At 49.0% G+C, this 15,693-nt stretch overlaps 1 protein-coding gene across 1 annotated transcript in view; it reads right to left on the bottom strand.

Annotated features, from left to right (window-relative positions):
• The window catches only part of Mtor (mechanistic target of rapamycin kinase), a 114,939-nt gene that overhangs the window by 21,644 nt on the left and 77,602 nt on the right, over nt 1-15,693 (bottom strand). Inside the window, exons 32-39 of the mRNA XM_059255372.1 lie at nt 13,975-14,090; nt 12,774-12,851; nt 12,487-12,594; nt 7,668-7,793; nt 7,465-7,596; nt 3,766-3,881; nt 2,693-2,810; nt 517-765 (exon numbers count right to left, since the gene is read on the bottom strand). Coding sequence (XP_059111355.1) covers nt 517-765; nt 2,693-2,810; nt 3,766-3,881; nt 7,465-7,596; nt 7,668-7,793; nt 12,487-12,594; nt 12,774-12,851; nt 13,975-14,090 — 1,043 coding nt within the window. The remainder of the gene's footprint in view (nt 1-516; nt 766-2,692; nt 2,811-3,765; nt 3,882-7,464; nt 7,597-7,667; nt 7,794-12,486; nt 12,595-12,773; nt 12,852-13,974; nt 14,091-15,693) is intronic.

Raw genomic sequence — 15,693 nt, 5'->3', positions numbered from 1 at the left:
TAATGGCATACAGAATGCATTCCACAGTGGCAACTGTTTTCATATCATATCCTGGCATAGTGTGGCTTCCTGAGCAGGGCAGTAGGAGTGGAGCAGAGGCCCTGAACATGCTGTTCTTTGTACTTGCTGACTGCTCTGTTGCATTCTGGACTGACAGGCCCAGGGGAGGTAGATAGTAAGCGCAGGGCAGAGGACAGATCCCCAAGGCTCTGTCCTCAGAATGGCCCTGCAGCTGTAGCAGCCACCCACATATAAGGGCAGTGCATGGAGGGGATGAGCTCATCTCTGTGGGAAGCAAGGAGCCTTTCTTCAGCTGACAGCAGTTCCCCAACATGCACGCACTCACGGAGCATAGCCTCTGCTACACAGTAAGGCCAGCCAGGCAGTGTGTCCGGCCCATCCTGCCTCAGAGAAAGAAAGCCTCAGGCTTCTCGGAGCTTCCTGACTATCTCAGATAGACAGCGATAGACAGCGCAGAGCTGTGCTCTGGCCAGTTCTGAGTGAGGAGGAGGTTACCTCGGTGACCTTCTTCTGCAGAGGGGAGGGGGTGGGGCTGTTCTCGGTGCTCTCGGCCTCGCTCTCACTGTTGCTACCCTCTGTGCTGGTGGCAGCAGCGGCAGAGGCGGCTGTGGTGGCAGCGGTGGTGGCATTGGTGATGTTGGCTCCACTGGAGTGACGCAGTTTCTTCTTCTCGTCCCGGGCTTGGTTCTGATGTTTGTAGTGCAGCACAGCTTCAAAGTTCATCACTGCCCACGCATGCCAAGCCTAGGAGCACAGGGCGAGAGTCAATGGCAGACAAGGGTTGCTCTGATCCAGTGCAAGGCTCAGAGAAGTGTAAGGCTAGTGTCGAGGAGGCAGAGCTTGACATTCTGAGTCTGTTCTGAGGCTGGGGCCTTGAGATCAGCAGGATGAGACGCTACGTCTACAGACACTCAGGAAGCGGCCTAACTGTGACCAATGTGACTCATCCATCTCCTGAGCACCAGTGGAACTAGGCTTAACAGTAAGCACTGTGTGTCACAGCCAGAGGGGCAGTGCACACTGCTTGCTTACAAACCTTACGGCCTACACTCTGCAGGCTGATGGGGCGGAAGAGGTGGCGATGGGAACACCAGTGGTCTGAAGAGCTCCATAAAGAAAGGGGACTTAGCCTTACACAGAAGTCGGGCAAGGGGGGGAAGAGAGAGATGATGGCGGGGGTCTTCCTGGCAGGGGAAAAAAGACAGGCGCCTGGAGGGCATAGCGAAGAACCCTAGGAAACACGTGTGCCTGCAGCTTGGAGTCCAGAGGAGAGAGAGAGAGCTGGCCAAGTGGAGTGGACGTGATAGGCCAAGGCAGTCCATTTCATCTGGGAGAAAGTGAGGCTTCCTGAGTTTTAGCTCATCTTCTTCAGATTTATTTTACGTTACTAGATGTTTTGCCTGCATATACGTATATGCAGCACATGCATGCCTGGTAGCTGTGAAAATCAGAAGAGGACACCAGATCCCCTGGAACTAGAGTTACAGGTGGTTTGTGAGCTGATTAACAAGGTCTCACTAAGCAAAACTTCATTTGATTACTTTTCTAGCTTTGGACATGCAGCTATCTGGGGAGGGGAATCATTATTCCTATCACAGACCAGCACTCTGTGTACATGTGTGCGCATGTATATGTTGCTGGGGATGGAACCCACTGCTTTGTGCATGCTAGGTAGGCAAACAATCACTGAGCTATATCCCCAGCTAAAGTGCAGTTTTTAGATCAGCATGAAACATCTGCAGAGGATAAATATTTTTTTTTGGTTTTTCGAGACAGGGTTTCTCTGTGTAGCTTTGCACCTTTCCTGGAACTCATTCTGTAGCCCAGGCTGGCCTTGAACTCACAGAGATCCATCTGCCTCTGCCTCCTGAGTGCGAGTGCTGGGATTAACGGTGTGTGCTACCACCGTCCGGCAGGATAAATACTTTTTATTGTAAATGTTTCTATGGTCTTCAGATCAACTATGATGATCCCAGAGGGAATAATTTATAAGTTACTAGTAAATATGCAGAGTTTGGAAAGAAACTGATGATATTGCTAAACTAAGCTATTATCCAGAAGCCATCAGAAAGGTGGGGGAGAAAAAGAGTATGTGCTCCCTAAAAACATGGGCTTCCAGGAATAATCCTGCACCAGTCAGGAACACCCCCGGCACCAACAAGCTAGTCAGGAATACCTCCTGCACCAGCTAGCCACTTCTGTCATACATTTTATAACTGTTTGTCTCTCAGAAAGGTTTCTGGTAATATAACAGGATATTTTCTAGAGCTTTCCAATAAAAACAAACGTCTAAATTCCCAGCAGAGGAACAGTCAGGGACAGAAGTCACAAAGAAGCTCGGGGTACAGATGACCCAAGGGAAGATAGAGTTCTGGAGATCAGCCATGTGCCCAGATGTTCCTAGGATGACAGGCGACAGCTGCGGCCCCAGTGCCACTCGGAACAAGGGCATCACTGGAAGTGTTTCTTAACCCAAAGCCTCAATCAGCACCTTTGCTGCTCCAGAATTCACAAGGGAAAGCACAGGCTCCTTGGGCCTCTGACAGACTTCAGGCATTTCAGGAGCCTGGCTGTGACCATGAGATCACGGAAGAACTCAAATAGGGTGCAGGATTCAGGGCTCTCCATGTGGACAACTGAGGGGCCGGAGCCAGTGCTGGCCCGCCCTCACCTTGTACCAGCTGCGGTCATGCTCGGTGGCGGCACTGTAGTACTGCAGCACCTTGGGGATGGTGCTCTCATTGATGCCCTGGAGGTTCAGCTGCCACTCCCCAAGTTTCAGGAAACATCTGAAAAGAGAGAAGCAAGACCCTCTGCTGTTCCCTCCCATCAAAGGCCCTGAAGGAGAGCAGCAGACTGCTAGGGGTACCCTAAAGACTTCGAACATTTACTCTTGCATTCAAGAGGCAACCGATGAATGTTCAACCCCGTGAAAGGAAGGGGTTCTGTAGAAAATCTTAGAAGTGAAGTGTCTTTTCTTCAGGATCTGTGTCTTCCAATGACAGCATGAATCAGGTACTGGTACAGGTGTACCTGCGTGACTCTATAACCAAGCTTTGTGGAGGACAGCAGTTGCCTACTTTTTTTCTCATTGACTTTTTCCTCCTCCTCCCCTCCTTTCCAGACAGCAACGATGCTAATGCTAGCACCTGCTGATTGACACTCTACTCTAGGCACTGCTCTCTGTGCTTGGTGCTGGGCTGCTACACCTCTCATCACCCCAGGAAATAGTGCTCTTGTAGTAAGAGGCACAGAGACTAACCTACCTGGGGTCAGGGCTATGCACAAACCAGCAATGTAGGTGCCATTTTAAAACAAGAAGCCTGAGTCAGTAAGATGGATCAGTGGGTAAGACATTTGCCACCAACTCTGATGACCTGAGTTCAATCTTTGGAACTCATATGGTGGGAGGAGGAGAGAACTGACCTCTGCAAGATGTCCTCTGATCTCCACATGCATGCTGTGACTCGAGAGTACACACAAACCACACACATATACATAAACACACAAATATATAAATGTAAAATTAGAAAATGTGTGTGGAAATAAGGCACTGAATCCCACAGCTGGACGGCAGCTGGAGGCTAGCACATGAGCGCTCTGGAAAGTAAGGGCAGAGACTGCAGCAGATGAGCCGATGGCTGCCTGGGGTCCTCTGCAGAAAATTGAGGGAGGTCAGCAGCAGCTACTCCAGGTGCCGTGAGTGTGCCCTTGCAGAAGCGCTGGATGGCAGGCAGGGCTCACCTGGCCATGAGTTTATGCAGCTCCTGCTTGTGCTGCTGGTCCTCAGTGGCAATGGCATGCTGGGCCTGTTGCTGCATGGTCTGGACAAAATGCTGCATGTGCTGGAAGGCATCGATCTGTAGCAGGACAAAGGCACAGAGAGCCACTTGGCATGTTGCCCAACCTGTCAGGGGACCTAAGCCAGCACTTTCCAAAAAGAGTACCCTGAGGTACAGGGTGAGGACCCCACTGGACAGAGAACAGGGCATTCTGCCTGGAGAGAGCTGGGTTATTCCAGAACGTTCATAATTTACTCACATTTTAGCTTTCCCCTGCCAACTCTAATTATCACTTTAATAAGTCCTGGGAAACCTACATGTCTGACCAACCCAGGTAACAATTCAGATGAAGCAATCTGAAACAAGAGCTTACTTTACTAACAGAGTGCTGCCCCAAGGGAAATTAGGCTGATGGGAACTGTTTCTAGCTAGTAAAATTTTGCAGGTATGTAAAATACTACGGCACTTGGAGACTTCACTACCACAAAAGTACAGATTTAAAGATCAGCTAGAAGGCCAGTCTATAGTAGTACACAGTGAGACTGTCACATAAAAACAAAGACATATGGCATTTGTCCCTGTCCCCTGAGCAAAACGGACATAGCAATCAAACTGCCGTCTAACTATCTGTGCTGACAGCCACAGACAAAAGTTGCTCTCAGCCTTGATCAGAGAAGCTCTGCTGAGGCTGAGTGCAAGCGAATGCAGAGGCTCCTAGCTTCCCAAGATGCTGAAAGTAAGTGATGGTTCTGGGCTCCCCTAAATGAGGAATTACACCTCTCCCCTAAGGCTCAGTGCACACTGTGGAAGAAGAATTAGGAAGTATGGAAAGGCAAGAACACAGGGTGAAGGGCTGTGAAATGCCATCCTTTAGATTCGATATAAACATTCTGATAAGCACCTCACAACAACTGTGGCTATCTACACTGGGTCCACATGACTGGCCCCATCAACAATGAGTTGTGGAAAGAGGAGGGGCTCACTGGGCCCCATCCTTTAGCTTTGAACTATTGGCTATTAATAGATTCTGCAGGGGGATCACTGCCTCCTTTTGGGTACCCACTGTTGAGCCTGTATGTATCATACTGGACAGCTCTAAACACATAGTTGCACACTGCCCTGGCTAAACTCAGTGGGTCACAAAACAAATAGACAAATGAATGAGAGACATCTGTGAGGAGGAGGGGGTAAATTGGGGTGAGCTGGGTCATCATACATTGTATACATGTATGAAACTATTTAAGAACAAATTTAGTTAATACAAAGTAAAAACAAACACAAAAACCCAAAATAAATGAGAGAGAGAGAGAGAGAGAGAGAGAGAGAGCGAGCGCCTTTAAGCCAGAGCCTGAATGACATGACAGTTTGCCAGACAGGTGAGAGCCATGAATGAGACACGCTGACAAGAATGAGATGTAATGAATGGGGAGACACACTGACACCCCTAAATGAGCTACACTCCTGTTTGCTGCAGGCATCTGTCCTCACAGCTCACTGCTCCCTGCTGGCCTTGACCAAGGTTAGCATCTGCCACAAAGCTCTAGTTTTTCTTCTAGGATGGTTACACTGACCAGACTTACCTCTGAAAGGGGACTGCTAACTCAGTGTCCTCGAGTGTTTGCCAAGCAGGCGGGAACTACACCAGGGGCTTTGGTGCCAGCTGTTCAGAGGCCTCATGCTATTTGTCACAGGCAATCCAGACAGTTTAAACCTTTTTTTTTTTTTCCCCCCAAATACAGGTTTCTCTGTGTAGCCTTGGCTGTCCTGGAACTCACTCTGTAGACCAGGCTGACCTCGAACTCACAAAGATCTGTCTGCCTGCATGCTGGGATTAAAGGTGTGTGCCACCACAGCCTTGTGACAGCTTAAATTCTTTGTGGTGGCCTTAACAAGGGGCTGAAGAAAACCTAACTGCCAGGACAGTGTTGCTGGGTATCAGTGTGGGTGGAAAGCTACATGTAAGTTTATGGAGCGTGAGTGAATCCACCACCTTTCTACTCTCCAGGGCAAGGAATAGAAAACATTCTACTTAACATTTCTGTTATTTTAGAAACAAAGAGGGGAAAAGTAACTTCTTCTCCTCGGGAAATGAAGTATCAGTCAATGAGAGGAAGAGGCCGCTCTCTCAGGGCCACAGAGCTGGGGCCAGGTACAATGCTCTAGCTCTTCAGTCCCACACCAGTGTGGTTTAGGGCAGGAATGAATTCTCACAGCAGGATTGGCCTGTCTCTAGATCCTGCTGTACGTCTTAGCTAGGAACACAGGCATACACCTATACGATGCCTTCCTGCAAGGCAGGACCTGCAGGTCCCTGCTCTGTCTTGGGAAAGTCAGAGAGGTATGAGCTTGGTGACAGGGCGGGAAGGACGGCTCCACAGTGACAGCTCAGCAGCACACTAAGGTGCTCTCCTTGGGTGGACCCTCAACTGTGACACTGTGACATCACTAGCTCTCATCCTTCAGATAGGTTTCTACATCTTGAATCTCCCCAGAATTTGTGTGACTTAGAAAAGTCCATACACTGGACCGTCTGGGATGTGGTTGTTACACTGAACTAAGTCACTCCTTGGTTAACGTATCTGAAAGGTTTCTGCTCCTTCAGGAAGACAAGCACTCAAAAGGCACACAAGGGAGCCGGTGACTTTAGACCCAGAACCTTCTGTTTTCCTCACTTGCCTGCAGAGGTTAGGCTCTGACTCAGAACTACTCTGGCCAAGGAGGCTCAGAGACTGAAACACAAAATAGGAAAGACAAACAGAACCCCCAAACTGCACACTGGGAGGGCAGACCATTAGTGGGGAGGCAAAGCCCAGTTTAAGAGCAGGCACCTGGCTACTGACTTCATTCCGGGTAGTGTCACCCAAGTCAACCACCTTAGTGAGCACTGCAGGACTGTAGTCAGGGGAGAAGGCTGAGTGCTCTCCCTTAGGGAGCACTGCAGGACTGTAGTCAGGGGAGAAGGCTGAGTGCTCTCCCTTAGGGAGCACTGCAGGACTGTAGTCGGGGGAGAAGGCTGAGTGCTCTCCCTTAGGGAGCACTGCAGGACCGCAGTGGGGAGAAGGCTGAGTGCTCTCCCTTAGGGAGCACTGCAGGACTGTAGTCAGGGGAGAAGGCTGAGTGCTCTCCTTTTGGGAAGGATGACAGGGGGCCCAAGAATGATATTGTCTCTGAAGCCTGTGTTTTGTAAATTGCCACCATCACGCAGAGATGGCTTCCAAAGAAAAACCAGGAGCTCGTAGGTTTCCCAAGGCCTTGTCTGTAAACAGGAGGAATTCTACGCTGGCTTCAGCGAATTCCCCCTGGCTGCAGCATCTCTCCCTGCGTGCTGATGCATTTGAGTCTAAACCGATGACAGGAAAGGAGACCAGAAGTCTGAGAGAGAAACCCAGCTGGTCTTAGAAAAGCTCTAGCCTGTGATTTCATGAATAAAGACTTTAGTGCCAATGGTCAGCCTTTTCTCACGGGGCAGCACTCTTCAGCTCTGAACCACCACAACTGTGACTACAAGCATTGCTTTGACCAAAGGTCCATGTGTCTCTACCTTGCTGTGACTCACGCTGTGAAAGCAGAAGGCGGCCCCAATACTGTAGGTATGGTAAGGACACCGACTCCTGGCAGGAAACACATCAGATGGCCTCTGTTGGGTAGGGCGGGGACATACCTTGCGGGCACTTTTCCACATGTTTTTCATGTAGGCATAGGTCACTTGAGGGTGAACTGTTGGCAGAGGATGGTCAAGTTGCCGTGATGGATCAACTCCCAAGAGCAACACTAAGGTTTTATGAGCAAGAGCCTTAAAAACAAGAGGGCAAGTTACACAGAGAACCGGGCAGGGCACCACCCCTGTGGTGGTGGGTTACTCACCAGTCGGCCGCTCTTGCCACACAGGCTTGCGTACTTGAGCCAGGTCCTCATGTCCTCGTGAGGGTTGACCACAAGGGAGCGGACCATGAGGATCTTCTGCCAGTCCTCCACAATACGCTGGCAGCCCTGCAGTGTTCAGAAGTGAGGGTTAGACCCGTCCTCTGCTCCACCTGGAAGCCTGCAGCAACAGCCATGTCTGCTCACTGTGAACCCCCCAGGGGCTTGTCAACAACCGGAGGAGCAGGAGGGTGTGGTGCCTGGAGCCGAGTCCTGGTGCTGTCCATTACTCTGTGACTCTGGGAAAGTTACTTAACCTTTCTGACCATCTTGTGGATCAGAATGAAAATAGTATCAATTTCAAAGAATTGTGGTAAAGGGTAAATTAAATTATTTACATTTTTTGTGGGTTGTGAATAAATAATTTTTTGATTTGTTTGTAAGTACAAAGGCATGCATAAGCTACAACATGCATGTAGAGGTCAGAGGACAGTTTGTGGGAGCCGTTATCTAATCTACCATGCTGATTCTGGGGGCTGAATTCAGGCAGGCAGACATGGCAGAAAGTGCTTTTATTTGTTAAGTTATGTTGCTGTCTCCAATGGTGGGGGGGTAGGGAGAGAGAGAGAGAGAGAGAGAGAGAGAGAGAGAGAGAGAGAGAGAGAGAGAGAGGTGTGAACTCCAGGGACTATTCCTCAACTGCTTCTTACATCTTACCCTCTAACACAGGGTCTCTCTCTGAACTTTGAGCTCACCGATTCAGCTAGACTGGCTGGCTACCAACCCTGGATGCTCCCATTTCTGTCTCCCCAGTGCTGGGATTACAGGTGCATGCTACCACACCTAGCTTTTTACATGGGTGCCAGGGATCACGAAACTCCAGCTTTCATGGCTGTTTACCAAATAAATCATCCCCAACTCCTGAGTACTGAATTCAAAGTCAGTGTTCTGTTTCACTTGCCCCTTTGTTTGTTTCTGAGACAGGGTCTTACTATGTAGCCCTGGCTGTCCTGGAACTCACTATGTAGCCCTGGCTGTCCTGGAACTCACTATGTAAACCAGGCTGGCCTGGAACTCACAAAGATGCCTGTCTACCTCCTAGATGCTGGGCTCACTTGCTCTTTTTAAAATTTTATTATATGTGTATGGGTGTTGTGTCTGCATGTGTAATTTCTGTGTACGACAAGTGTGGCACACAGAAGGGGACATTGGATCCCCTAAAACTGAGTTACAGACAGTTGTGAGCTGCCACGTGGGTGCTTAGAACTGAACCTGCCTCCTCTAGAGGAGTAGCCAGTGTTCTTAGCTGGTTGGCCATCTCTATTTCTGTTTTTCAAGTTAGGAAAGCTTGGGCCTGCACCTCTATATAGGTGTAGTTTCTTGGTGGAATTTCATTGGCTATCTTAGATTCTCTTCTCATTTTTATTATGTCCAAAAAAATATAGATATAGAAAAAATATACATATAGAAAAGGAAGTAGCTACGGCCTTGGTGGCACATGCCTCTAACTCCAGGACTTGGGAGGCAGAGACAGGAGGATCTCTGTCAGTTTGAGACTAGTCTATAGAGCAAGTTTCAGGCTAGCTAGAGCTCCATGGTAAAGACCCCGTCTCAAAAATAAAACGGGCTGGAAAGAAGGTTTAGTGGTTAAAACACGGGTTGCTCTTTAGAGGCCCTCGGCTCAGTTCCCAGCACCCACAAGGCAGCTCACAACCATCTATAATTCCAGTTCCAGGAGATCTGACACCTTCTTCTGGCCTCCACAGGAACTAGCACATACATGGTGCATGGACATACATGCAGAGAAAAAACTCATATTCACAAAATAAACAAACCAATGTCCCTCCCCCCAAAAGAAACAAAACAAAAGTAAGGAAGGAGCTGATTAACTTACTTCCATGTGAATTCTTTATAATTGTCATTATCACAGGGGTTAAGCTGATCTTTTTTTCTACCTTAGTGCATGTGTGCTCGCTATGGCGTGTATGCATGGAAGACAGAGGACAGCTGGAGGGAGTCAGCTGTTTTCTCCCTCTACCATGTAGGTCCCAGGGACTCAAACTCAGGACACCAGGCTTGGCAGCAAGCACTTTTATCACCGAGCCATCATCCCAGCCTACACGGATTTTTCTATCAAATGAGTGCTAGGTGTTAAGTGAACCTTCCCAGCCTGGCTGACAAAAAGTCACACTCAGGAGGAAAATGTGTTCCTGAGTTCTGCCACCTTATGTGTGAATTTCACAAACCCAAAACCCAGTGACAGTGATCTCTGGCTTCTGTATGGAACAGCAGAAAGGTGCACACTGGGCCTGACCCGGGAATCCGAGGCAAAAAGACATGGAGCTAAGGCTGACCTCTTCAACTGCCTCGTGGCAAACAGTGGTTTTAAGGATCTGAAATGACTTGACCACAAACACGGCAGCTTTCCAGCCCTGGCAGGTCACTGAGTGTTTTGACTGCACGCCATCTTCCAGAGCCAAGTTTCCAGCAGGGCAACTCTATTTCCAGCTTTAGGTAAGCGCTTCCCAGCCCACGAGGTTGACAACAATGATTTGGAAAGTTAGGGAAAAGTACATCGAGTGACTGTTTTGATTACTTCTCACCACCGGCTAGCTCCTCCCACAGGCAGCAGGCATTTGGTCCCTGAAGGCCGAAGAGCATCTTGCTGTCTGAAGACAGGGCTCAGGAAGGCGACGGCAGTGCTCTGAATTCAGTGAAGCCAGCATGAGCCTCCCCTTCCATCTCATTCCATCATACCCCTTTCAACTCTGTATTTCTAAGTTCCCCATGTCACAATGTCTGAAGGTCATCAGCTCCCTGATTTGGAAGTTCCACACCCCACTACAGGCACTTAAAACACCAGGGTGTGTACAAGCCAAGTGGGAAGTCTTTCCCTTGTGGAATTCTTTCTAGTGCCCAGGAGACAACTTTCCATCAAAACAGTCACTGGGCATTTTATAATTACTAATAAAACATGTAGAAGAACTGTATGTGCTCACTTCAGAGCCACGATGACTGTGCCCAGCGCTCTTTCCTGTCCAGTGGAATGTGCCCTGAGCTTCCTAGACAGGAATGCAGCCCGGAGTCTAAGAGTTTGTCACAGCCTACTAAAAAGCCTGGAGGCATAAACCTTGACTGGGCTGGAGAGAGAAGTGGGAATTAGGTGTGGATGTAACCAAGAAGAAATAGCTTAAAATCCAAGGGAGTGATTGTGACATCAGGGAGGCCAGTGGCTTTCAGAGCAGTGTGTCCATACGTGTGGTTTCTGAGCAGTGTACGAGCACTTACATGTGGTTTCTAGAGCAGTGTATGAGCACTTACGTGTGGTTTCTAGCAGTGTGTGAGCACTTATGTGTGGTTTCTAGCAGTGTGTGAGCACTTATATGTGGTTTCTAGAGCAGTGTATGAGCACTTATATGTGGTTTCTGAGCAGTGTACGAGCACTTATATGTGGTTTCTAGAGCAGTGTATGAGCACTTATGTGTGGTTTCTAGCAGTGTGTGAGCACTTATGTGTGGTTTCTGAGCAGTGTGTTCACACATGTGTGGTTTCTAGAGCAGTGTGTGTGTGCACCCATGTGTGGTTTCTAGAGCAGTGTATGAGCACCCATGTGTGGTTTCCGAGCATTTGTGCACACGTGTTGTTTCTGAACAGTGTGTGCTCAGAGGTGTGTGTGTATGTGGTTTCTGAGCAGTGTGTACTCAGGTGTGTGTGTGGTTTCTGAGCAGTGTGTGCACAGGTGGGTGTGTGGTTTCTGAGCAGTGTGTGCTCAGGTGTGTGTGTGGTTTCTGAGCAGTGTGTGCTCAGGTGTGTGTGTGGTTTCTGAGCAGTGTTTGCACAGGTGGGTATGTGGTTTCTGAGCAGTGTGTGCTCAGGTGTGTGTGTGGTTTCTGAGCAGTGTGTGCTCAGGTGTGTGTGTGGTTTCCGAGCAGTGTATGTGTACCCATGTGCGGTTTCTGAGCACTGTGTGCTCAGGTGTGTGTGTGTGTGTGTGTGTGTGTGTGTGTGGTTTCTGAGCAGTGTGTGTGTACTCATGTGTGGTTTCTGAGCAGTGTGTGTTCAGGTGTGTGTGTGTTTTTTTAACAGTGTGTCCTCAGGTATGTGTGGTACAGGAGATGGAACTCAGGGCCTGGGAATGTCAGGAAAGTGCTCTATCTCTGAACCACACTCCTAGCCTGTTTGTTCTTTGCTGATCTTTTCCTCCTACTTCTCAAGGACTAGGGGGACAGGCTGCTCCTTCAGGGGCACTTGAGACCCTCATAGAGGTGGTGATGGCTCCTTCCTCATGCTGCCATGATCAGAATGCCACCCTGAAATGTTGGTGGAAACCTTGGGAAAGTCTCTCTGAGGCCTGAACGAAAGTGCTGGGATGAGTCTGACTAAGCAGTTGCCACAAGCAGGGGTTTCTGTCTCAGAAGACCCAGTAACTCTGCTGAGAGGGTCGGATGCTGGTGGCCAGTAAGTACACTTAGAGGGCTGCTTCTCAGTTGAGTCATTTGGGAGCCAGGAGAGATTCAGAACCTGGGTGTATATCCACTGTGTGGAGGCCTCAACTGGAGCACTGAGAACCAATGACTCTGAATTTACAATTTCCACATGGTGATCCTGTCACTTGCTTAAACACACTTTCTTCCATTTCTAGAAAAGTCCCAAAGGAGGCTGCTCAAGAGGTCATTCTCTCACAGCCACAGCTGAGGTGACAAGCTTTTGAAGGTTCTGCTTAGAAGAGGTGGTAGAGGAGAACAGAAAAGGTGGTGGGGTGCCAAGTGCTCATGAGGCCCTGGGCAGGCTGAGGTGGGAACTGGGGCTGTCTCCAGCTTACCTGCAGTCTCTCCCACCAGATCTGGCGGATGATCTCCCGCCGCTCAGGGACAAGTTTGTACTGGATAACCTCCTCCAGCTCAGACAGCATGTGGCAAGAAACCATGGCCTGATGGGAGCAGATCACATTCCACCCTAATTACTACCCAGAGAACCCCCAAGCTGAGGGAACCCAAACCACTCCTTCTGGTAACCCCGGAAACAGCAAGTTCTCAGCCTGCTGTGTCCTCTCCAGCCCTCTCATTAAAGCCATAGATGCTGACAGTGTGCAGACTACTCAACACTCACCCCATAGGCTCGGCTGTAGCTCTCTCCTGCCATGGCAGTCAGCTCAGCATCCAGCAGGTCCCTGGCCTTGTCAATACACTAGGAGAGAAACAAGGACGCTCCAGACCAGACTCTGCACTTGGGGCTTCACAGAAGTTATCTGCCTCACTTCAATTCCAGTGATGAAGCAAAACACTCACCACAGTAGGGCATAAATTCTCCTTAATCTAGATGGCTAGAGAAGGACACTACCCAGTGTCTCATCAAAGAGAGCAGCACACAGCATCCACAAGCAGAAGCTCAGGTAGCACTGACAAGCTTGGGGGCGAGGAGGAGGGAACGTGTGCTATGGGACAGAATCACTGCACTCCTGCATGGCAAGGGGATGTCCTTGGGGACCTGCCTTCTTCTCACTTTCCTTGATGGACATGTTGTAAAAATAGACTGGACATGTCAGTGGCTCCCAGGTGGGCATCACCTCTGTTTTCCAAGCTGCTCCTAGCCTCACAAAGGAGTGCCTCTGCAATGCCCTCCATGGAAATGGGTACCTTGGTTACTGACCCAGAAGACCCAGGGCTGACATCCTTCAGTGTAGGGCTACCACAGGATACCATTCTGAACCTTCCCTGTACTATCAATTAAAACCCCTCTTGTGGAGCTCCCCCACCCACCCCTCCAAATGTTTAAGGCTAATTACTACGTTGGCATCTCCGAAATGTTCTAATCACTTACTGAGCAGCTCGTCCAAGACAGTCTGGTGTCTGACAAGGTGGATGCAACCACTTCATTATGCATTCTACAAGTTAGAACAGTGTGTGCTCCCTGGATGGCCAGAAAACTGATTTCTCCAGCATAGTGGGGAATCACTGGCTCTCCCAATCTGCCTCTGGTGAAACTTAAAGCCTCTCTCAGCAGAAGGAGAACTTAGGCAAGGTGTTTAAGAGGGTCAACAATGACCAAAAGAACTACTGCCAAAGCAGCTACAATCCACGAACTGTCTCTTGCTCCAGGAACACTATGAAACCTCAGCCTACACGCTAATGTTCTGTGCATAGTGAACACTCTGTTCAGACCTTCCACCATCAAGGCCATTCATGGAGTTCAGAGATTTGAACACAGCTACAGTTCAATAGCTTACTAACACAGACATGTGCTCAGGAACCAAGAAGTCATACACAGAAACATTTCCTTTGCTAGGAGGTCTGAATACACATTTTCTTACCTGTTGGGCCAAGGAAAAGAGGTCCTGGTGTAATGCCAGCACAGCTCTGTAAAACGCTCCATCATGGGTGTCCCGAGGAATCATACAAGTGTACTCCTCCATGCTGTCCCACTGACCTAGGAACACAAACACACAAGAAAGCATCAGGGTGGCCAGCTGGCTGAGTGAGAGGCAGCCCTGGGTCTCGTCATTGATACTTTCATTTAGCTTGATGTACACACAAGTTAACGGGACGTGAACTGAATGTACCTGTTGAGCCCTGCAATCCATTGTGGGGTTGACTTTAACAAAACCATGTCTGTCTTCTAAGCAAGGGACTCTGCTGATGCCTTAGGCAGCATCATAAAAGACAAGAACAGGGCCTAAGTGCAAAGCCAGCACATCAGACGGGCTTAGTGCTGCCGCTTATTAACCAGGACTTCCTCCAGCTTCTCCAGGTAAAATCAAATTCTTCCTTACACGTGAGCACCTCACAGCTCAATGGAATACTGGCAAATTACATTGTCCTCTAAACAATTGGGAATGGCCATCATACAGTTAGAGGACAGGCTTTGACAAACTGTTTGCCCTTTTCACTGTGGCAGTATCCCAGCCTCAGCAGGGGGGTGGCGGCTGTGCAGTGACCTCTGTGTTATGTTAGAATGGGGAAATGGCTACACCAGGGAAGAGGTATGTACTTCCCCTGGTGGGCTGAGAAGGTATCAAATGTCAAGCCTGCCAACACATCTGCAGAACAGATATCGGCCTCATTAGGTGCAAACTGCAGGGCTGTTGTTTTTACAAGGCCTTTTCCAGCATTCCACTCCCAACTATTGGTTCATCCATTACTAACGCCTCTGGGCAAAAGCAGACAGCAAAAGATGACTCCTCAGGAAGCAATTTGTTTTTAAAGATGTTCTGGACACAGCCCAGAGCTTACGACAGCAAAGCTCAGGAGAACTGTGACTGGGGTAGGACTCACAGGAAAAGCACTGCACAGGCCACATCCTGTCTAGCCTCTCTTGTCCCATCAAGAAACGCCAAGCTGGGGGCTAGAGGGACAGCTCAGTGGTTAAGGGTTTATACTGCTCCTGCAGAGAACCGGAGTTTGGTTCCCAGAACCTACACTGGGTGTCTCACAACCACCTATAACTCCAGTTCCAGGAGGATGTGAGCCTCGGGTCTCTGTTCGCACCTGCATTCACATGCCTATAGCTACAAACACATAAACATAATTAGAAATAAAACAAACAAATAAAGAATTGCCACGCCTTAGCTTGGGCTTAGTATCAAAAAATCTACATATCTGGACTGGGCATGGTGGTACACACCTTTAATTTCAACACTGGGGAGGCAGAAGCAGGTGGTGAGTTCCAGGACAGCCAGGGCCACATAGTGAAACTCTATCTAAAAAATAATCTTTATAATACTCTGGGAATAGCAGAGAGGTTACTGAGTGTCAGGGGGTGAGAACAGACAAAACAAAATGGTTAAAATGTTTGATTGTTGGAGAAGGCAGTGGTACATGGGACGTCACTGCACTATTCAGTGATACACACGTGGAGAAAGACCTATATAAGAGATAGACAACTACCTTCTCCTTCCCTCCCATCTGAGGCACAGGGAGGGGAGGGGGCGCTCTAACAACAGACCGATCCTGAGGTAAAAAGGCCTGCAGCGCACACAGAGGGAAAGGCGAAGGCAAGACCCAAATGTCAGCCTGGGAATGTAACTACTTTT

Source organism: Peromyscus eremicus, chromosome 2 (assembly GCF_949786415.1).
Source record: "Peromyscus eremicus chromosome 2, PerEre_H2_v1, whole genome shotgun sequence".
In the NCBI taxonomy this organism is placed as follows: Eukaryota; Metazoa; Chordata; class Mammalia; order Rodentia; family Cricetidae; genus Peromyscus; species Peromyscus eremicus.
The sequence above is the reverse complement of the archived record's forward strand: the minus strand, read 5'-3'. Positions and strand labels throughout refer to the sequence as shown.